Raw genomic sequence first — 23,091 nt, forward strand, 5'->3', positions numbered from 1 at the left:
GCAAATTGGCAGTTGGAGTATTAAGGACCTGTGACCTATTTTATATAGACAGTGTATACAGAGTCCTGGAAACAAATTAAACTGATCTACACAAGGAAGGCAAAGTTTACAGATTCAAAGATGGATAAGGAATCAAGGGTGTCTCAGACTATCCAATGAACCTATGATCCATCCCATGAACCTCCACGTGTTCATGTAACTATCCTTACTTTACAGGGAGAATTATTATTTTTTTTAAAGCCGAAATAGCCATAAAATCATGACAATCCCATTGTAATATATGATATTAGCTAACAGTTTAGGTTCGAGAGTCAGACTGCATTGAGTCCAAAGTCTTTGTCTGCATCTTACTGGTTGTGTAAGCCTGGGCAAGTTTCTTAAGTAAGCCTATATCTCCTTCTCGATAAGAAAGAATAGTAACAGTTCCTACCTCATAGGATCACGGAGGTTATATAAGATATTCTATGTCAAGCATATAGCGCAGTGCCTGGCATACAGACCAGAGTCAATACGTGTTTCTTCTTCTTCCTCCTTCTATTATCATTATTATTTTACTAGTAATTACTGTGTATAAAGTTAGAGAGATCTAGGCTTAAATTCTGGCTGGGAGACCTTGATCAATCTTTCTCAGAGAATCTTACCTACCTCACAGGGCTGAGAACTAAATTAGCTAATGTATGTCTTGTGCTTCACACACTATCTGACCCTTGCTAACTCCTATATGAAAATTAGCTGTTAGAATTTTATCATCATAATCATACATCCACTTACAAAAGTTGATGTTGACATTTAAATACAATAATGTATATAACGCCCTACTGTACTGTCTGAGGAAACCCTGGTGGCATAGTGGTTAAGTGCTATGACTGCTAACCAAAAGGTCGGCAGTTTGAATCCATCAGGCACTCTTTGCAAACTCTATGGGGCAGTTCTACTCTGTCTTATAGGGTCGCCATGAGTCGGAATCAACTCGACAGCAATGGGTTGGGTACTGCCTGAACTTTATCAAACATTATTTCACTCTTCCCCCATTCTTGGTTACCTAGTCTATATGTATCACCTATATAATTAATCAATAGTGTCATCTACATATCAGCACAAATATTTATTGGTCCCCAAGGCCATTAGGTAACTTGCTACCATACAATCATTTCACAAAGCAATTAAGGAGTATGCATCGAAAGCCCTCTGCAAACTGGACACTGGAGCTATTTTCATCTTTTTGTTAAATATCAGATAGCCAACAACTTAAACAAATTTGTAGGTATTTCCAGAAGATACTTCACAGGCTGCTTTCACTTCTTGGTTTCTAGCATATCATTTCTGAACTGTCCACATTAATTCATCACTTCAAAATGCCTTCAACACCAATGCATCAAGCTTATCATCAAATAGAGCACCTTACATGTGTGTGCAGGGTACTAGGCTTTGCGTGAGCAAATTCTACAAAGGGATTTCTATCTACATCCCTAAGCAGCAGAGGGATTTTGCTGTGTTACTTTCCTTCTCATGAAATGTTTACTAACTAGCTTATAATTTCATTGTCATTTTTAAACCTTTCACTAGTCGCAGCAAGAATACATGTAAGGATCTAAGTAAGCAAAGTTCTTAGGCTGCCTCGAAATAAAACCTGTCTGTATTGTCACACCAGATTCCTCCTGTCTGTTTGAACACTGGTGATGGAAACATGGTATTTTCCACTAGACTTTGCCTTCAGTGTGACAAGGCAGTGTCTAACTTCAGGGCATTCAGCGGTTATGAAATCTTGACACCTCACCTACTGTGGGAATGACATGTTGAAACAGTTCCTCCATTCTACAAGGCATTTTCATATTAAGCTCCAGTGAATGGAAAGTAACAAGATGGTCCACAGAGTGCTCTGTCAGGCAGGCAGTTGTTGCTCTCTCCTCTTTCCCGTCCTCCTCTCCAGGAGCACAGCTGACACATTCAAAGATGTATTAATATTGATCTCCTTGTCCCCTAACAATCAATAGTCGACGTCCAAAGAACCCAATAATATTCAATCTGCAGAATTGTATTTATTTTCACATAATACTGCAGGGAAATTAGAAGTGACTCACTATATCAATCAGTTTATCTCTTTAAAATTAAGAAATGACTGCCTCTTTTACACACATACCAGGGTTTCAGCTAATGCTGTTCTAAAATGTCCCTGGTGAAATTCTCTCACTATGTACATCTTTGGTTACAATAACCTATTGTCTAATGAGTTCCTTGGTAAGATATAATTTTATGATATGCAGAATTATGATAAATTCTTATACATGGTAAATCACTTGTCTTCCAATAATAAAATAGTTAACATATATTGGGAGTATACCATGCACTAGGCAAGGTCCTAAGTGTTTTACATACATAAATCATTTGGCTCTTATAATAACTCCATGGAGGTAAGTTCCATTATTATTATCATTCACATTTTATACAAACGAGGACACTGACATTTTGATAGGATGGGTGACGTCTGTATAGGGTTACAACTAGCTAAAGGCAGAACTGTACTTGAGAACTGTTCCGTCTGAATCAAGAGCCAAGTCTTAGCCACCCCTTTACACTGCCTTTCTTGGTGAATTGAATTATTTCAAGCCATTTTTGTTTGGGTTTACCTGTAAATACTTCACTTGTCTCAATTCACTTAACATTCTTATTTTTCAGGATTCATTATCAAAGCTCAGACCTCTATTTGGTGCCTTGAGTAATACATTTTCCAGATGAAAAGTTATAAGAGTTTACGATTTTCTAGAAAGGTCAAAGTCTTTGGTTTGTGTCCCCAAACTGGATTTCAGACTTCACAATAAACTATGATCAGAAAGATTTTATAAAGATCTGTTTGCCTACTTATATTGTAGGAGAGAAATTTTTAATGACTAATATTTCAATTTAGCATTATATTATTTTTTCATATATTGTATTTGGAGAGAAAACATAAAAAAAATGCTCCTTAAAAATTTATCAAGAACCTAATGAAAATTGTAAAAAGTGACCCATTTAAGTTAGAAATTTCAGCGACTCTTCTGATTTCTCAACCTATCACGCTTTGAAGCAACGCAGAGCCCACTTCAGCTGGAGAACAGGCCTGGGTCCACCTTCATGAGGCAAGTTTAGTTCCAGGGAACATATTTATCCTTGGTTGGACCCAGGGTAGGGTGATTGCTGCTTTTCATCTTTCCTTTCCTCAAGTTTCCACAAGGCCTTAGAATTCAGTGTATTCCAGCTCTCTTGGCTTACATGTAAAGAAACAGAGGCCCAGAATGGTAGGGAGCTGTCAGAGCCTGAGCCAGAACCCAGGCCTTAGTGCCAGTCAGTTCTACACTTCTTCTACTATGCCATGTTCCTTCTATAGCTTAGGCGGTACTGTACAGATAATCAGTAAAGGGTTAATCATTTGTGAATAAGGCCAACAGAATGTCCCTTCTTCTTAAGGTTGTTAACCAGAAGCTGCTTTGTTGTAAAGAAAACAGATGCTTCTAATTTTGCATCAAAGATATCCCTATACATTACACTAAGTATAGCCTAATGATCTGGGTTGGAGTCCTAGCTCCGGTAAGTCGCAAAACCTTTCTAAGTTTGGGTTCAAAAATTTATAAGAAGGTGGTAAGACCAACACCAGCCTTATAGGGTTGTTTGTGATATATAAATGCAATAAAAAACCAAAGCCCATTACCACTGAGTCGATTCTGAGTCATAGCAACCCTATAAGACAGAGTTTCCAAGAAGCGCCTGGTGGATTCGAACTGCCAATCTTTTGGTTAGGAGGCATAGCACTTAAACACTACACCACCAGAGTTTCCATAAATGCAATAAGTCATGTTTAATGCTCAATAATATGTCTGACACATAATAAACCACAGCAATAATAATATACTCAATAATAAATAAAACAATAAGTTACTATCATTATTATCACTAATATTTTTCTAGATTGTAACAGAAAATTCACTATGAGGGATACAAGTAATTCTGCCTATTACACCCTGTCCACGTAGCTGCCTACATGGCTAAATTCCACTGGTTAAATTCTCAAATGGATAAAAAAAATTTCACTCACTCCCCAACTTAAAAAAAACTTTACCATATATATATTCCCTACCCCTGTGGGGTATGAGCTCCCATGAAACCACTTAGCATGTACACTTTGATGGTGGCGTACCCCAAACTTCTCAAGGTTCTTCACTGGGAAATGTCTCTGGCTAACGTAATAGGAAAGGCACAACCATAGCCACTCAGCTGTAATGGATTAGCAAGTGCCCTATACAAGGATCTTCATTTGTCCAGATTACCGTATTGGGATCAATGGCAAAGAATGCATTTATTTTCTGATGTTCTTTGTTTAAAGGTGCTGAGTCAGGATGAAAAATGACACTGTTCCAAGTTCTAGCTAACTGGACCCCACTCATATTTTGTGAAGTTGCGCTGACCCTGATTGGCTCACAGAGGCCGACTGCTTGCCTACTTTTCTGAGAGGAATCCTGTAGAGACTGTTGCTCTCCCTACTTTGGGACTTATCTTTCAGGGAGGCAGGTGCCTTTGCCTAATGAATAACAGGTCTCTGTCATGTGTAAAATGACACACATTTGTGAGACTTTGAGAACTGTTTCTTGCAGAGAAAAGTCATTACCACAGGTTGTAGAGACAGCTGCAGACACAGATGTAGTATTCAGACACATTGATTAGCCTTCTGGTTAGATCTTTATTATGTAATTGGCATACTACTACCTTGATGAAGTGGACTTTTGACAATTTTCATCCATTGGACTTATCTTTTCTGTCATTTGGAGACCATGTTCCTCTGAAGTTCACAAGACCTGAGAATTTAGCTTGTGTACATTCATCATTCATTCAACAAATACGTATTGAAGAATTGGTGCTAGGTGCTATGACAACAAATAGCAGCAGCAATAACAATGGTAAATAATGGAGTTTATAATCTAGAAGAATAATCCATATGCACAAGTACAGTATGTTGGGAAATCACATGGGGGATGGAAGAAGAAAGTGATGTGGCTATAAGGTGACACACTAAAGTTCGAGGGCACACTAAATTTCCAATAGAAAATAAAATGTGAGCTCCTTAGGTACTTTTAAATTTTCTAGTAGCCACATTAAAAAGTAAAATGAAACAGGTGAAATTAACTTTAATAATATATTTTATGTAACCAAATATACCCATTTCATTTCTACATGTAATAATTATTAAAACATTGTTAACAAGGTATTTGATATTATTTTTTCTATTAAGTCTGTATTCTGATGTGTGTTTTACACTTAGAGCACATCTCAGTTCAGACTAGCTACACTTCCACTGCCCAGGAGTCACATGTGGCTAGTAGCTACCTTACTGGACAGCACAGTTCAAAAGACAAAACAATTGCTTTTAGAATGCCAGTGGGTGGAAGAGAACAGAATCCAAGAAGTTGACTTATAAGGGATCTGGGTATCTGAGCTAACTTTCAGGGGATGTTTGCTCCCTAGCACTATGTCCCACACTGAAGTAGCAGTGTCTTGCTTCTCATTACTTTATGATCCCTTGGAAAGCAGGCTATGTATGTGTTCATAACTCTAAGAGGCTAGTGTGCACCTGTACCATGCTGTTGAAGAAATCTTTACCTGTTGAAGGAAAAAATAAAATAGCCACCTACTGCTTGCTAGACACCGTGTTGGTATTTTGCATACATTCTCTCTAACACGTGAATTTGCAAGGAGCCACTAATATCTCCATTCTATAGGAATGGACACTAAATCACAGAGTGGTTAAGTGATTTTCAAGGCCACAGAGCTAAAAAGAAGAGAGGGAGAGGGGAATGGATAGACATAACTGGAGGGAGAACACACAGAGGTAGGGATGAGGATAGACTAGACATAAACAGAGAGTTGAAGGAAGACATCATATGTTGAGTGTGGAAACAGAGGCCAGGGTGTATGAAGTCTCTGCCCCTGCCTCGTTCCCATTGTGTGTGTATGTATGTTATACCAACATATTTACGACTCACATATATCAACTTGTTTAACAAATATTAAATAGTTCCTTTTATATTATCTGTTGGATCTTCACACTGTCTCTCTTGACAAGGTTTCCTTGAAATGAGATATAAAAGAAAATTACTAGCTTCCAAAGGCAAAGGACATTTTGGCAGGTAAGAATCAGAGAAACTGTAGTAACAAGGAGCCTTAGAGGTTTAGCCTAACCTTCTGCACTACATTCTCTTCAACATCTCTGACAAATGGATGTCCATCCTTCCTGTGAACAGATCATCTCCCAAGACAGTCCCTTTCATTTCTGGACAGGCTGGCCGCCAGAAGTTTCTTCCACACTCTTGTCTCGTCTCCCTTCCTATAATTTCCAGTCAGTTAGGAGCTGGTTCTAACTGTGCCATAGAGAATAGTCTTCTTTGGACAGATACCACAGGCTCATTCTATTTCGTGCAGCTGGGGGTGGCAGGAAAGCAAACATTCCTTATGAAGCACTCAACTCAGGAAATTATGGATTCAAGTTGAGTCCTAAAATGTAGATGGAATTTCTGAAACATTAAAAATCATGCATTTGTGTAAGAACCATTGCTTGTCCCTATAAAATTTAACATTTTCTCATTTTTGCTATAAAAACCAAAAACCAAACCCACTGCCATCAAGTCAATTCCAACTTGTAGAGACCCCATCATAAAAACCAAAAACCAAACCCACTGCCATCAAGTCAATTCCAACTTGTAGAGACCCCATAGGATAGAGTAAAACTGCCCCATAGTGTCTCCAAGGCTGTAAATCTTTACAGAAGCAGACTGCCACATCCTTCTCCTATGGAGTGGCTGGTGGGTTTGAACCATCATCCTTTTAGTCAGGAAGCTGAGCACTTTACCACTGGACCACCAGGGCTCCTAATTTTGCTACAGTGCAAGAAAAAGGCATTAAATCCGCTGACCATATTATAGCAATCTGGAGGTCCAGAATTATATGAAGCACACATCTGAAAACTAGAATGGTAAAAACACAATAAAATTCTAACTTGCTGACTTCTTGGCTGCATTTGGACAGCCACCAACCCCCAGGAATGGGGGCAGAGAATAGAATGCAAATAGTGTCACTATTTCTGCAACTTTATTAACCCTTCTTTCCAAACATTTATTTTTACTTCCTTAGGGTATCAGGAAGAGCGTGTGCTAACACAATTGTTCTGAATTTTTGCCAGGAAGTCAAGTTTATCTTTAGCATCATTTCTGGGCAAATAGTACAGACAGAGGAAAATGATGTCTGGGGCCAAATGTTTGAAAACTTGAATCTTCTTTAGCTTGAGCTGAAACAGCAAAGAGCTAAAAAAGAAGCTAATAATGTTGGTTCTGTTTCTCTCTACAAGTATTTCTATTTAGAGAAGAGGCATCATGGGGTAGTAGAAAGAGGATTGCCTTCAAGTACTAACAGCTTTGGGTTCAAACTCAGGCTAATTGATTGCTGCCTGGTTGAGTATCCTTGGATAAACTTAATTCAACAAACCGAATGACTCCTCTGAGCCAGGCACCGTGACATGGAAACCCTGTCCTCACAGAAATTAAAGTCTAAGCAAGTTAGTTACCTCCCTGTTTCTGCTTTTACATCTGAAGGAAGAAAATGCATTACTATTTGCAAGGGTCCTATGATAAAAAAAAAAAAAAAATTTTTTTTTTTAATGATAATTAAATAAGAATATAGGTTAAAGTACCAAGGCCAGTGTCTAGCATTACTTAACAAAATTACTTAGCAAATCTTAGTTTCTTTCCCCTGTCTTCGGGATAATGGAATTAATCACTCCTTTTCTTTTTTTTAAGTTAACTTGTGATTTAAAAGTATAGCTCTAGTACATAGTTAAAAATAAAACCAATAGATAGTTCCATCAATCTAGGCACTTCCCAAATATCCCAAGCCTTTTGGGAGGTCCATCAGACTTCCAAAATCAGTCTCTGATTACTATCCCATTAAGGAGTCCTACTTTGACTCTTGGAAACCCTAGTGGTGTAGTGGTTAAGAGTTTAGCTGCTGACCAAAAGGTCTGCAGTTTGAATCTACCAGGTGCTCCTCGGAAACCTATGGGGCAGCTCTACTCTGTCCTATAGGGTCACTATGAGTCGGAATTGACTCGATAGCAGTGGGGTTTTTTTTAACTTTGACTCTGGAGCCCTCGTGGCACAGTGGTTAAGAGCTTGGCTGCTAACCAAAATGTCGGCAGTTTGAATCCACCAGCCACCCCTTGGAAGCCCTATGGGGCAGTTTTACTCTGCCCTATAGGGTAGCTCATAGCGACCCTATAGGACAGAGTAGAACTGCCCCCATAGGGTTTCCAAGGAGCGTTTGGCGGATTCGAACTGCCAACCTCTTGGTTTGCAGCCCTAGCACTTAACCACTATGCCACCACATTTTCCATTGAGTCGGAATCGACTGCATGGCAGTGGGTTTGGGTTTTTTTTGGTATAGGGCAGCTATGAGTTGGAATTGACTCAGTGGCAATGGTTTTTGTTTTTACTTTGACTCTAATTTTTTTTTAATGCAAGGCAAAATTAAATTCTTTTCAATCACCAGCAAGTATTATATATGTAGCACAAAAAAAATTATAAATGATGCCTAAGTATCAAAACTGTCCATTCAAAATAATCTATTGATTACCTGTATTGTGTCAGACATTGTGATGGGATTAGAGACAAAAAAAAAAACAAATGTATCTCTAATCTCATGGAATTTACTTACTAGCAGGGGAGATAGCATGTCTGCTCCCAGGGGACTACAACTAGGAAAAGAAACAAGACAAAAATATATTAAACAATAGTGCCCAATATGCTATCTTCAAAAACACCAAAGGAAAAAACAAATACCATTGCTATCAAGTTGGTTCTGACTCATAGCGACCCTAAAGGACAGAGAAGTACTGCCTGTATGGTTTCCAAGGCGCATCTGGTGGATTCAAACTGCTGACTTTCTGGTTAGTAGTCATAGCTCTTAACTGCTACGCCACCAGGGTTTCCACATGCTAACTTATAAGCATTAAATTATGAACAAGAGCCTCTAAATTTAGGGATTCAGAAGAGATGACAGAGTTATGGAGACTTTCTGGGGAAAAATGGGATTTGAGCTGAGACTTACAGATGCCAGGGAGGACTATTAAAGAATCCTGTATATGAGCCCTGGCAGCGCAGTGTTTAAGAGCTCAACTGCTAACCAAAAGGTCATCAGTTCAAATCCACCAGCTGCTCCGTGGAAACTATATGGGGCAGTTCTACTCTGTCCTACAGGGTCGCTATAAGTCGGAATCAACTCAATGGCAACAGATTTGGTTTTTTGGTTTATTCTCCCCCCATATAAAGATCAAAGCAGAGGCCAGCTGCAACAGTGCATTCTCTTTGTGAATGCACAGTTCTCTCTGAACGCTTTCATTATTCAACACTACAAATTCTACCAGGGTTCCGTCTTACCCAAAAGATAGCATTAGCTACTCCTGGGCAAAAGATAATTGGTTTGGATTTTACTGTAGAGTTTTTAAAGTCTAAGTGGCTCTGCTGCCAAAAAATTTAAATTTAATTAAAAAAAATGGCAGGCCAGGATACATGCACTATTTGCGTTTTCTGATTGTGAGAATCCCCCACTCCCATTTCTTAAACTTCCCTATGGGCAACAGGTAATCACAACCCAACAGAAATAGAAGACAGCAAACTAATAATGAAGAGGTTTGATGCTAGGAAGCTTATAAAATTCTAAATCCTATTGGATTGGGTAACTTTCAAAGGTGAGTCCTCTGAGACAGGGCTTTATCCATGTTCTCCATTCACATCATTATGAGGCCAGAACAACCCAACTCCATTCTCAGCATACAGTGTCCTCCCCCTCACGGTACTGCATATTCAATCTTCAGCTATGTTTTGCACTTTTCTTCACCCCAATCTCCTCCAACCCTCTAGATCAGAAAGATTGGTCAGCCAGTGAGGGATGAACTTCAGGGGATTCCATGATCTTTCCAAAATTATATGGGCTATCTTATGCTTATGGGTATAAAAAATATATATATATAGTAGCAATTTTTTCCCTGTGAAGAGGAGCCATAGCTTTAATCAGATTCTCAAAGGGTTCCATGCCCCCGTAAATTAAGAACCTTAATTTTAAATTTATCAGGGTCAAATTTCTATTTACATCATTTCCAATAAACTATACACCAACCATAACTCGAAAAAAAGAAAAAATACACTTGAAAAAATATGTTGGTGCTTCTTATCCACTAAAAATGACTAGATACTAATGGTTGGAAGGTTTGGCTTCTACACTTTCAGTAAATTATAATAATTTTTAAATGAAAATCTTTTTGTTTCAATGCTTAAAAATTATCCAAGTGTCAGGCTCACTGAATAATGACCATCTTGGGTCTTAATTCCATAATTTTTTCATTAGCTACCTAATCACATTTGGCATTCTACTATCTAAAGCCATCCCACCATAGTTATCCAGTTGCTCAGCCCGTCATAGTGTAATTTGTAATTATTTAATTTATTGTTCCTTTTTTCATCTCTACTCCACCAATCTTGGAAGCTCCATAAAGGGGAAGTGTCATGTGTAGTCAACTCAGTGTTAGAACTCCAGTTTTAAAAATAGTCTGAGATCATACATGGTGGGTGCTCCACTACCATATAGTGGGAACCCATTAAATGTTTATTGAATGAAAAAAAGAGCAATTTGAGAAAGTACACAGAATTCTGTTTCCCACATGCATGTACTAAAGCAGAAATGTTGACTAACTTGTTTCGGAGAGATTTATTTAGCAAAGGTAAAAATAAGGTTTATTGAGCAAGCCCATACAGCAGCCACTAGCCACATGTGCTTATTGAGGTTGGTCTGAATTGAAATGTGCCATAGATGTAAAATACACACCAGATTTCAAAGACTTAGTATCAGAAAAAGAATGAAAAATCTCATTAATAATTTTTATATTGATTACATATTAAAATAACATTCTCAGTGGATAAAATAAAATATATTATTAATTTTACTATTCCCTTTTACCTTTTTTAATGTGGGTACTAGAAAACTTAAAATTACACATGTGGCTTATGTTATATTTCTATTAGACCAGGCTGGTCTAGAATATCTTCCTCCCCTGAGCACTTCAGAGTTATCTGTCTTGATTTTTGTGCTTAAGGCTTTTTTTTTGAACCTACCCATAATGGTAAATGTGTAGAAATCTCAAAGTCACTGTCTAAAATCCTTAACGTTATCCTACAGTATTTTTCTTTTATTAAGATAGTAGGAAATTGTCCAATTATATCCACTATAGCTTATAACATGTCCAAAAAAAGACCTTCATAAAAAGAAAGAAAAAGATCTTCATAAAACTGCAGGGTAACTATTTCCACCCTATTATTAGCAATAGCCTTCACATCTTTTGGAAACCCTGGTGGCATAGTGGTTAAGAACTGTGGCTGCTAACCAAAAGGTTGGCAGTTTGAATCCACCAGACGCTCCTTGGAAACTCTATGGGGTGGTTCTACTCGGTCCTATAAGGTCACTACAAGTTGAAATCGACTTGACAGCAACCGGTTTGGTTTTGGGTTTTTCACATCCTTTTATTTCTATTTCCAGAGCTACTACCATTGTCCAGGCCACTGCGGATCTCTTGCCTGTACAACTGAAACAGCTTCCTGGTCTTTCCTCTCCAACCCATCTCTTTCAAGTGGTACCCAGAATTTTCTTTCTAGAGTACAAGTCCGATAGGTCACCTTCTTTTTCTAGAGTACAGTCCGATAGGTCACCTTCTTGCTTAGAATCCTCCTGTAGTTTTCCACTGATCCCAAGATAAAGTTCAAGTTCTTAACTTTTAGCCTTCAACTCCTGGCATAATTTGAACACTGCTTACCTCTCCTGCCTTCTTTCTCCTGTTCCCTCCTGGGGCTCCACGCTTCAGCCACACTGGAGTAAAGGGGGTACACTTCCCTTTGGCTTTTGGATCTATGGCTTGTTCTTTCTGCCAGAACCAAAGCCCATCATCCTCCTTTTATCTGATCAACTCCTACTCTGTTCTCACTTTAGGATTAAAGAAGGCCAAAGTGCCTGGTGCATAGAATGTGAGGAGTGTCATGTCCTGATCTCCGGGAAACTTTTGCTTGCTGCCATCACCACGACTGACAGAGGGCTTACGGCATTCCAGGCACACACTCAGCACTTTCCGTGGAGTATCACATTGAATCCTCACCATAAGCCTGTGAGAAGGCTGATTTTTCAGAAGTAGATCAGCAGGCCTTGCTTCTGAGGCACTGGAGAGGACTCAAACCTCCAGCCTTTCAGTTAGAGCCAAGCACATCAGCCATCTGCACCACCCAGAGACTCCATCATCCGCAGCTTACTTTTACCCAGCACTGTGTGCCAAGATTTGTCCTAAGCACTTTACATATATTATCTCACAACTCAGGACAACTCTAAAGTAGGTATTATTATCTTATTTACTAAAGGTAAACCCTGGTGGCATAGTGGTTAAGTGCTATAGCTGCTAACCAAGAGGTCAGCAGTTTCAATCTGCCAGGCGCTCCCTGGAAACTCTATGGGGCAGTTCTACTCTGTCCTATAGGGTTGCTATGAGTTGGAATTGACTCGATGGCAGTGGGTTTGGTTTTTTTGTTTTTATTTACTAAAGAGGAAACTGAAGCCCAGAGAGGTTTAGTAAATCACTCAGCTCCACAGCTGGGCTTTGAGCTCCTACAGTTTGATTTCACAGCCTATATTCACTGTCGGCAGGTATTATCACTGTTTTAGAGATGAGGAAACAGAAGCTCTGAGAGGTTAAGTAACCTGCCCAAAGTGGTCAAGTCTGGATTTGAAACAAGGTTTGTCTGACTCCAAGATGAGTTAGGTGTCCCCTTATATTTCCCCTAACCACTCTGTATATAATCTTGTCATTATACCTGTATGACAATTGTGTATTAACTTACCAGCTTCTCGCAATAGAACCTAAGGTCTTTTTTTTTTCTTCTTCTTCTTTTGAAATTAATAGACTATTTTTTAGAACTGTTGCATATTTACAAAACAACTAAACAGATAGCACAACCAATTCCAATATGCCCCTCACACACATGGTTTCCCCTATTATTAACATGTTATATTAGTGTGGTACATTCATTACAATGAGTGAACTAATATTAATATGTTTTTATTAACTGAAATCGTTAGTTTATTCAGACTTCCTTAGTTCTTACCTAATGTCCTTTTTCTGTTCCAGGACTTCATCTAAGATAACCACATTACATTTGGTTGTCATGTCTTTTTAGGCTCCTCTTGGCTGTGGCAGTTTCTCAGATTTTCCTTGTTTTTGATATCTTAGCAGTTTTGAGGAGTATTGGCCAGGTATATAATGAGCCCTGGTGGCATAGTGGTTAAGCACTCCCCTGCTCACCAAAAGATTGGTGGTTCAAACCTACCAGCTGCTCTGTGGGAGAAAGATGTGGCAGTCTGCTTTCGTAAAGATTTACAGCTTTAGAAACCCTATGGGGCAGTTCTACTCTGACCTATAGGCTCTCTATGAATTAGAATCTACTTGATGACAAAAAAAAAAAAAAATTTGTTGGTCAGGTAAATAATAGAATGAGCCTCTATTGTAATTTGCCTGATGTTTTTCTCATGATTACATTGGGATTGGGATTGTTGGTTTAGGGGACGAAGATCACAAAGGTAAAATGTCATTCTCATCACATGTCATGGGTACATATTATCAACACAGTTTATGACTGTTGATATTGACTTTGAACAGCTGTCTGAGGAGTGTTTTTCTGGTTTCTCTACTATAAAGTTACTCTTTTTTCGTCATCTTTCTATGCCGTACTCTTTAGAATGAAGTCACTATGCTCAGCCCATCCTTAAGGAATGGGGAGTTATGCTACCCCTGTTTTAGAGTAGTTAAGAGCTTGGTGGCTAACCAACAGGTTGGCAGTTTAAATTCACCAGCCGCTCCTTGGAAACCCAATGGGCAGTTCTACTCTGTCCTATAGGGTTGCTATGAATAGGAACCAACTCAACAGCAAAGGGTATCTACTAATTTATTTTGAATTCTTCTGTCCCATTTATTAATTTATTCATTTATTTATACCAGTATGGACTCATGGGCATTTATTTATACATTGGGCTATAATCCAATACTACTTTATTTACTTTTACTTTGTTGCTCAAATTATTATAGCTTTGGTCTTTCAAAGCTCTTTCCATTTGCTCCTTCTTCCCTTTGGTGTACCCCATCGATGGAGGAGTTTTGGTTTTGGGGTTTTTCTTGAGTTTTTTTCTTTGGCATTTCTTTACTTTCTGGCACTACAATATGCTCCAAACTCATCTCTCTTGTTTTTTTTTTTTTTTTTTCACTTTAACAAAGAGGAATTTATTTCCTCACAGTAAAGTAGGCTAAAAGTCCAAATTCAGGGTGTCAGCTCCAAGGGAAGGCTTTCTCTGTAGGCTCTGGAGGAAGGTCCTTATCCTCAATCTTCCCATGGTTAAGGAGTTTCTCAGGCGCAGGGACCCTGGGTCCAAAGGATGCACTCTGCTCCCGGTGCTGCTTTCTTGGGGGTAATGAGGGTCTCCTGTCTCTGCTCAGTTCTTTCTTTTATATCCACTCCAAGCTCGTCTTGTACTTTCCTGCCCCAACCTTGGAGTCAGCCATTTCCTTTTATTGGATGGTATTAGAATGGTATTGGAAATCAGTATCTGGGATCCAGGTTTGTTGCTACTGGGGTGTCATTTTCTTTAGGCCCTTTCAGCTGACAGAGCAAACAAATATATACGTATATACTACCCAATGTATACACACATATTTATAAAGTAACCTTCTGTATCTTATTAAGCTCAACATGAGTTCTTACTGATGTCTCCAACTCTATTACCACATGGATCATTCTAGCTTCCCTCCTTATCTGTAAATTCACACTCCAACAATGAGAAATGACTTTAAGCTTTTTAAAGACAGCATCAGTGCCCTATTTGCTAATGTACCCCAGGTATAGCACTTCGCACATATAACACACAAGTTGACTTGCTGTGGAGTTTAACCACTAATGTCATTACTGGAAGGGACTAGACGTAAACTTGCAAATGTTACCAAATACAGATTTCAAAGACTAAAATCACAACAATTTATTAAGGCAACACTACAAGAGGGTGCACTAACAAAGGCCTGATTTAAGTGTTTGTATTCAACTCAGCGAAGGGAAAATGACAGTAATACATCTAAGCCATGCAAAAGGATTTCAGGCTTCTCTGAAAAGGATTCAAGTGGCATGAAATGGTTTGTTTCTCCATAGCAATTTACATTTATTAAAACAGATAATAGGCATAATCATTGTCAAAATAGAGCTTCCACCCTGTACAATGTCTTAACACATTCTCTAAGTTCCTGACAAACAGCGACAAAGCCACAGCAGATTACATTTTAAGTGGGGGATCACTCTAATAGCACAGCAGCAAAACCAATCTCACACTTCTGGGAAGGAAAATAAGACCTGAGAACAGCCTTTGAAGACGGAGGGTAAAGCACAAAGGGAAAGGTGCTGAAGTAATGTATCAGCTGAAAGGGGGACTGGGCTCTACCATGACACTCTGCGTTAATGATGCTAATTTATGTGTGGATAAGTGTGTGTGCATGACACAGGGGAAATGTGAAGAGGTCTATATTGTATCCAGGAAGAGCTCATCTTGATTCTCTTGGAAGCATAGGTGCTTTACAGAGACTGCCTCACGTGGGTGTAGATTACGCACCTTCTGTATCAGTTTCACATGAACAAATCACTTGCCTCCAGACATCTATTCCGAGCCCCTTCTAATTTGTTCTTTACACTGAAGCCAGAATGATCTTTTTGAAAAACAAATTTTGTCACTGCCCTCCATCTTCCCCACATTTAAACATGTTAACAGTATCTCATTACTTCTAGGATAAAAGGCATAAAGGTCCCATAAAATCTCAAGATTCTGCAAGATGCGGCATTGGTCAAATCCCCACTTTTTTGGGATCTCAAAGGTGCCACACTGCTACCTTTCACTTCCCTGAACACACACACCCACTCTACTACTATAGAGTCCTTGTACATACAGTTCTCTCTGTCTGGATTCTTCTGCTGTCTCCTCTTCAACTCTAACTATGGCTTCAGAATTTAGCTCAATCACCAGGGAAGCCTTACCTGTCCAGGCCTAATCCTCTTATTACATACTCTCATAGCCCCCAAAATCTTCCTTTATGGTGCTTGTCACAGTTGCAATTGTACATTTATTTTTGTTATTCTTTGATTAATGTACCTCCCCAGATGGCCTTGTCACTCCATATCCCTGGCCCCTACTCCCATGCTTGATACCCTACAAGTGCCCAATAAATATCTGTTGAGTAAATGAATGAAAAATGAGCATACCATTCACCCACACCATTGTCAAGGCCTTCCTAAACATTAAAGTTCACCTTTGGATACTGAAGAATGTCATTTCATATCAGAAATGTTATTGTTCACCCTAGCAATGAGTATGAGAAATAGCACTGCCAGGCTTCAGCAGTTTCCAAAGAAACAGGAGGTTCCTTTAGAATATTCTTTAGAATAAGAGTCATTAATACATTAAAAGGACATTACATGAAAGTGGACATAAGAGGACATGGAAAAGCAAGCAATCCTCTCTAGAAGAGGTCAGCATGGTGCTGACCACCTACCAACCATATCTGTTTAGATCATTGTTATCAAGTAATTTTGTTTTACTTCACAGTATTTCAAATGCTACTTATTGTTTTCAAGCTCATCATTTGGCCTAAATTTCATTCAACATTCAACAATTATTTACTGAGCATATATGTATTACATGCTATGCACTGCACTAGTCCCTGGGATACATGGTGAGCAAAATAGACAAGTGCTTACCTTCAAGTGACAGAGATAGCCAACAAACTAACAAATAGATAAGGCCATTTTAGATTGTTATTAGTGCCGACAAAGAAAGAAATCTTGTTCTATGTGATGAGAGCACCCTCATGGCTTTGTCATGACCTTAAGTGATCCAAATGCCCCATCAGGCTAACCTGTACCATTATTGCTCCATGCTGTCAAAGAGATGGCAATGTTTTCTTTTCACTCAGTGAAGGATTAAAAGATTTTATGTTTTAGTGTCATATCTCCCATAAGAATGTAAATGAATTCATTTCTTCAAATTAAATAAAAAACTAGGCGAAACACAAGGTATAGCTTTTCTAAGGAGTCATTATAACCCTTCAAAATCTCTATTGGCAGCTTTGATGTTTCCCAAAGGATAAAAGAGGTTTGTTCTCTAAGATGCATATCTCAGTGGAGCACATACTTGATACCAAGAGATTTTTCATTTGCTTTTAGTGACAAGTAATGCAAAGACCAGTTAGTGGTACAGAAAGTCTTAAAGCCAACTATGGAGGGGTTCTAAATCTTGCAAAGATGATATCATGACTCTCTTGATACCCATTATAAATTCAGAGGTCTAAGATAGTATTTGGCGCATAACTGACCCTCAGTAATTATGTGTTAAATTTTTGCTAAATGTATCTGTTCATTTGGCTTCAAGGAAAATAGTTGAAGCATGGGACCCTGATGGAACCAAAAGAGAAAAACTGAAACTCAAGTAGCTTCTTATCAAGTGGAAAAGCCACAGTAACGGCACCAAAAGCAGTATCCTCTTTGCCCCCTTTTGACTAGAGCTGCAGACTTAAGAGGAGTCAGGAAGCTGGGAGAATCTCACGAAGACAACAACATCCCTGAGGTGCAGTAGCTCAAGACGAATGCCCCAGCTTAGGGTCTTCAATGGAGAAGAACAATCAGCAGGCTGATAAATTCTTCTGTTTGCACCCTAGACAAACGAACTAATTGTGTCTTTGTTTTTAACCTAACAAATCATAGCTTGATTACAGGTCATTAGTGACCATTAATAAATGAAATTGTTTGCATTTCAATGGCACTTTTGAATTACACAATCTTGCCTTTCACACTAGCTCAGTCAAGCTTCCAAAGGGAAAGCCCCCTTATCGAAGCCTCAAGCGAGACTTAAACAAACAATTAGCCTTAGGAATTAAAGCCTGATGCAGGCGAATTCATTATTTTGGTTAATTGTTGTTCTCCCTACTGCAGAACCAGACATTCCCTTTGTAGTAAAGACAAGCTGTTTGTACTAATAGAGTGTGCTACCGCCTCTCTCTGAACACTCTCAATAATTCCCAATGACAGTTAATGCCTTGGCCAACAGCATGGACCTGCTTATCAGATTTTAGTACAGACAGTCCCAAGTTCACAGCCCAACGGCCGACCAGAGTCCAGATAAATCCATGGAACAAACTGGGGATTGTCAGAAATATAGAGGTGACAGGAACAGAGTCTATTTGGCAAAAAACTGGAAGCAGAGTGGAGAGTATGTGCAACGGGGTAATCCTGAATTTCAGGAAGTCCAAAGAGGGGCTTTGGATTATCCATATTAAAAGCCAACATTCTTGAAAAGAACTGGATAATTGCCAAGACTCCATTTCATTTTGTGCTGAGCAGTCACAGAGGGGACACAGAGTGATTAACAGAGATTAATGATCTCAGAAGGGATTGTGGACTTTCTAACATAGCAATTGCCATTTGGGAGCAGATCCGTGGTTCGTCTCATATAACATGTTGCTTAAAAAGGGTCTCCGGGGAATGCCATTTTTGACTACTAATATGGCGAGGCCCTAGAATTAGAGAAGTTGCCAACAAGGCAAGAAATGGTAATCCATATACTGCTGAAACCAACTGTATTTTTTATTCCAGGCTAGCTAACACATGCCTCAACTCAGCATGTACAGTAAGAGTACAGCAGTCCATGTAGTTCAAAAGGCCCTTTGAAATCAGTTACCCTGCTCATCTTGACATCAGCCCTACAAAATTTTTAGGATAGAGATTATTAATAATGAAGATGGAAAATGCAGGCTCTAGTGTTAAACTTGTGTTTTCAAACCCTGGCTCTTCTACTTACTCTCAGGGTGACTTCAAGCAAGTTACATAATCTAAGCTTCAGTTTTCTCATCTTTAAAAGATGGCTGTAAAACCCTGATGAGCTAATTAATGCATGTAAAGTGCTTAGTACTCTACATGGCAGATAATAAGTGCTCAATAAATATTAACCGCTATTATCTTCTTCTCTTCCCCCACTTTTACCGCCATCGCCACCTCCATCACTACCAACATTCACCATGGCCACCATCTCCACCACCACCACAGCCATCTCCAGGAGGAAGATAAGGAAACCAAATCTCCCATGTAGACTTTTTCCTGAAGTCACCTAACTACTAAATCATTGAGCTAGGACTAACTCATTATCATCTGACCACACCATTCTTCTTACCTAGAGCACTAAATCATCCCTCCTCATCCTTCAGGCCTCAGCCTAGCCATCTTCTTCTTTATGACCTTTCCTCTGAGTCGTCTTAGATTATCTTACAGTCACTTGTGCTTCCCCCATCAGAGAATTTTTCATACTAATTGTAATTGCCTGTTTCCCTGTCTTTATCTCCCACTAGACCATGAGTTCCTTAAGGGAAGAAACCAGGTATGTGTACTATATCTTTAAATCCCTGGTGCAGCGCACAGCACCAGGGACATATTAAGTGCTCAATAAATAATAAATAAAAGGACGGATGTCATATTCTTTTCATACCAATGTTCTACCACAGATTAAAATATTCTCATTGGAGCACACTTTGGGAACACAGAGAGAGCCGTATGTGACTTCATGTCTTATACTACTATTAAATACGAATCTTATACTCATGTTGAAAACTCAAAGTAACCTTAATCAAATTCTAATGAATTCTATGTCTGAAGAAAGTAACTGGACTCGTGAAATGACACCTTGAAGTGACTCTTACACTCTATGAAAAAAAATACATTCATTCATTTTTACATCTCACACTTATTCACTAAGCTATGCATAATGCTTCCATAGTTACCAGTCCCTCAGCATTTTGAAAAGGGCACAGTCCTTGTACTTTGAAAAGGTTTACCAGAGACATTTGGACTTGGCAAAGCACAGTGAAAAGCAGGTGTTCATTTTTGCTATTCTGTCCCACAACAAATCCCGACTCTGAACAGCTTCTTTTTCATAGTATTTCTGATTTTGAAAATTTTGAGTCTGACAAGACACAGGTCAGAAAAACATGACTAAATAACAAAATACTTCAATCCTTCCTCTCTCCCTCCCTCTTAGGTGAGGTACAGGAGGGCATAAAATTTGGAAGAGCCAGGAAAACCCACACAAAGGCAAATTCATCCCCACCCATTAAAGTGACATCATCAAGGGCAAACCAAATAAAACTCAAACCCCCAATCAATATCGTTAAAATGCATTGAAAATGTTACTTGGTTGATAGGATTGAGAGAAAAATACATTCAAACTACAACAGGCAGAAACCTTTATTAAACTGGGTTGGACAGAAAGATGTAAAATTCTTTATAGCACAGAAAAAGATGAATTCTACCCCACATCAAAAACACCTCAAGGTATTATTGAAAAACAAACCCTGCTCTCTTACCTTACGTTAAAAAAAAAAAAAAAGCACATTAATATCACCTGCAAGGAGTCTCAATGACTACGTAAAGCTAAGGTTGCAGAGTTTCCTTGAAACACCAGCACCTGACATACCTTTGTCCACAGGCTGAAGGAGAATATACATAAACATATATACACACGTGTATATATGTAAATGTATAACTCCACGCTGTCTTTCCCTGTTTTGGTCTTTGACCACCTTTCCTTTAGTAATTTCATTCACTCTATGATAAATATTTATTTGGGACCTTCTCTCTCCTCATTCTTTTTCTTAAAGGACGTTCTTGTCTTCTGAATAATCTTCTCACTCTTAGCTCTATCTCAGAGTTCATATCTATCTCTGTTACAAACTCCCCCTTCGGGGGTTAAATTCTGATAATGCTTTTTCTCAAATCAAAATGCAGTTCTTTTGTACTGAGTTTTGTTTTCTAGGACCCCAAAATAGCCAAGTGTGGGGACTGTAAAGCTAAATCACCTCACCACACACGGCTTCAAGAAGTAGATAAAAAAGGCTCTCCGAAGTCTTTATGGTGTCTCATCCAAACTTAAGGGTAATACTGGAAGGGCTTAAGAATGTTTAATACAGGTGAGAAATCATTGTTTTTCTTACACAGCAAAGGTTAGGTCTGCTTTCTCTCATCCACAAGTATCCATTCAGTGAGACCCTTCAAGCGTGGTTCATTATACATGAAACAAGATACCTCTATTGTCTGTTTCTTTGCTTCTTCTGACCCAAACACTTTTCTTTGCTGGAGCAGTTACTATCCTTGTCTTGTTAACTAGCCTTTTCTGTATACCTCTCTAGCATCAATAAAGCAGGATCTGTTCTTGCCAAGTTTCTCTCTCTCAGTCCTGGTTATTCTACAACCAGCCATAATTTACCAGCCTTGTATACCAACAGGCTTTATCAAAATATGTTAAATGTGTTCTTAGTTCTTAAAACAATAAGTCAAATGAAGTTTCATATCTATGCTAACTTTGTTTTTAAAATGTGAATTCATTTATCTGGGTCCCATAGAACAACTTTTAAGCAACTGGAACTATTCAACACTACCCTCTTGCTATTTTATTAAGAAGAGTAGGCATAAATAATAATTTTAATACCTTTATTTCCATAGGTGCTTTCATCTGGATAATTCATGCTTCATTATTGTGCCACTATTCTCTGTCTTGGGTTCTCCCTTGGCTCCTGTGACAAACATGGGGTTCAGATCCAGACTCCAGAAGGTAGCGATGCTTCAACTTTTGGTAACATACAGGTGCATTTACACTCTCCCACATCCCCTACAGAGTCTTTGGGTGAGATTTCCCTTGATCTGTCATAATCCAGGCTAATAAGGTCATACAATTCAACCCTACAAAACCTCTTTGTGCTTCTGCCTCCTTAACTGGAAGAGGACTGTCTTCTGGTCTTGGAGACACAGAGCAGTGGTTCTCAAAGTGCAGTCCTAGGAGCAGCAGCAGCATCACCTGGGAAACTGTTATAAGTCAAGCTCTCAGAAGCCAGCCCAACCCAACCAACCAAACCCACTCTTGTTGAGTCGATTCTGACTCATTGTGACGCTATAAGACAGAGTAGAACCGCCCCATAGGGTTTCCAAGGCTCTAAATTTTTACCAAAGCAGACTGCCATATCTTTCTTCTGAAGAGCAGCTGGTGGTTTCCAACTGCCGGCATTTTTTGGTTAGCAGTAGGGCACTTTAACCACAGCACAATCAGGACACGGATCCAATCCAGACCTACTAAGGGACGAACCTAGCAATTTGTTTTAACACACCCTCCAGGTGATTCTAATGCAAGTTACAGTTTGAAAGCCACTGGCACAGGGCACAGAGGGTGTTTTGTGGAGGCTGGGGTGATTAGAAGAGCTGTCTTCAGACTGGTAAAGAGGTGTCAGGCGGACAGATGCCAAGCTTATATGGTAAGGTTTCATAGTGTAGGGCTAGCTTAGTCCTACAATGGATGAAAGCTAGAGAGACAGCTTCAGTACACAGAACAACGTTTAAGCAACAGGGCTATTCAAAATAGGAATAAGTTGTCTCACTGATTAAAAGTGGCTCCATCTCTCTGGGTGTGTTCAGAAGTATAAGGTTATACTCTATCAGATTCTCTGAACAAGGCAATATGAGAAGTACTAAAATAAAGATGTGAGATTAAAAAAAGATTAACACTTAGTGAAAAGCTTCCATTTACTACTAATATAGGAAGGTTTATAATCAGACTATTAGTTAACTTTTTAGTATTTTGAAGCTATTACTTTTAAAAACAATCCTCCAGGTGATGCATAGAGCAGATAATAGATTTTACTTTCCTTTATGCTTTATTGGACACTCAGAAAGTGGCAGCAGTTCGTTCAGACTTTCACAAGATTCCAACCCAAGAGATTACATTTATCATTTCAAAAGGGATCGATCACCAAAAGCCAGAACTGATACTGAGTTAAAGATTAAAGTTGAGATGTTATCTTCTTACTCTTCTGTTTTTTAATCAAAACAGTCTTTCTATAGTAATGATTATGCTTTAGGGCATAGGGAT

General features: G+C 38.9%; 1 protein-coding gene across 8 annotated transcripts in view; it reads right to left on the bottom strand.

The window, feature by feature from the left end:
* The window catches only part of PPP2R2B (protein phosphatase 2 regulatory subunit Bbeta), a 500,931-nt gene that overhangs the window by 275,079 nt on the left and 202,761 nt on the right, over positions 1-23,091 (bottom strand). For 2 of the 8 annotated variants that reach the window (XM_049874001.1, XM_049874000.1), the window contains exon 2: positions 21,661-21,745. The exons of the other annotated variants lie outside the window; for them this stretch is intronic. In XM_049874001.1, coding sequence (XP_049729958.1) covers positions 21,661-21,697 — 37 coding nt within the window. In that variant the 5' untranslated portion in view covers positions 21,698-21,745. The remainder of the gene's footprint in view (positions 1-21,660; positions 21,746-23,091) is intronic. 8 annotated transcript variants of the gene reach the window in all.

This window comes from Elephas maximus, chromosome 2 (assembly GCF_024166365.1).
Source record: "Elephas maximus indicus isolate mEleMax1 chromosome 2, mEleMax1 primary haplotype, whole genome shotgun sequence".
Lineage (NCBI taxonomy): Eukaryota > Metazoa > Chordata > Mammalia > Proboscidea > Elephantidae > Elephas > Elephas maximus.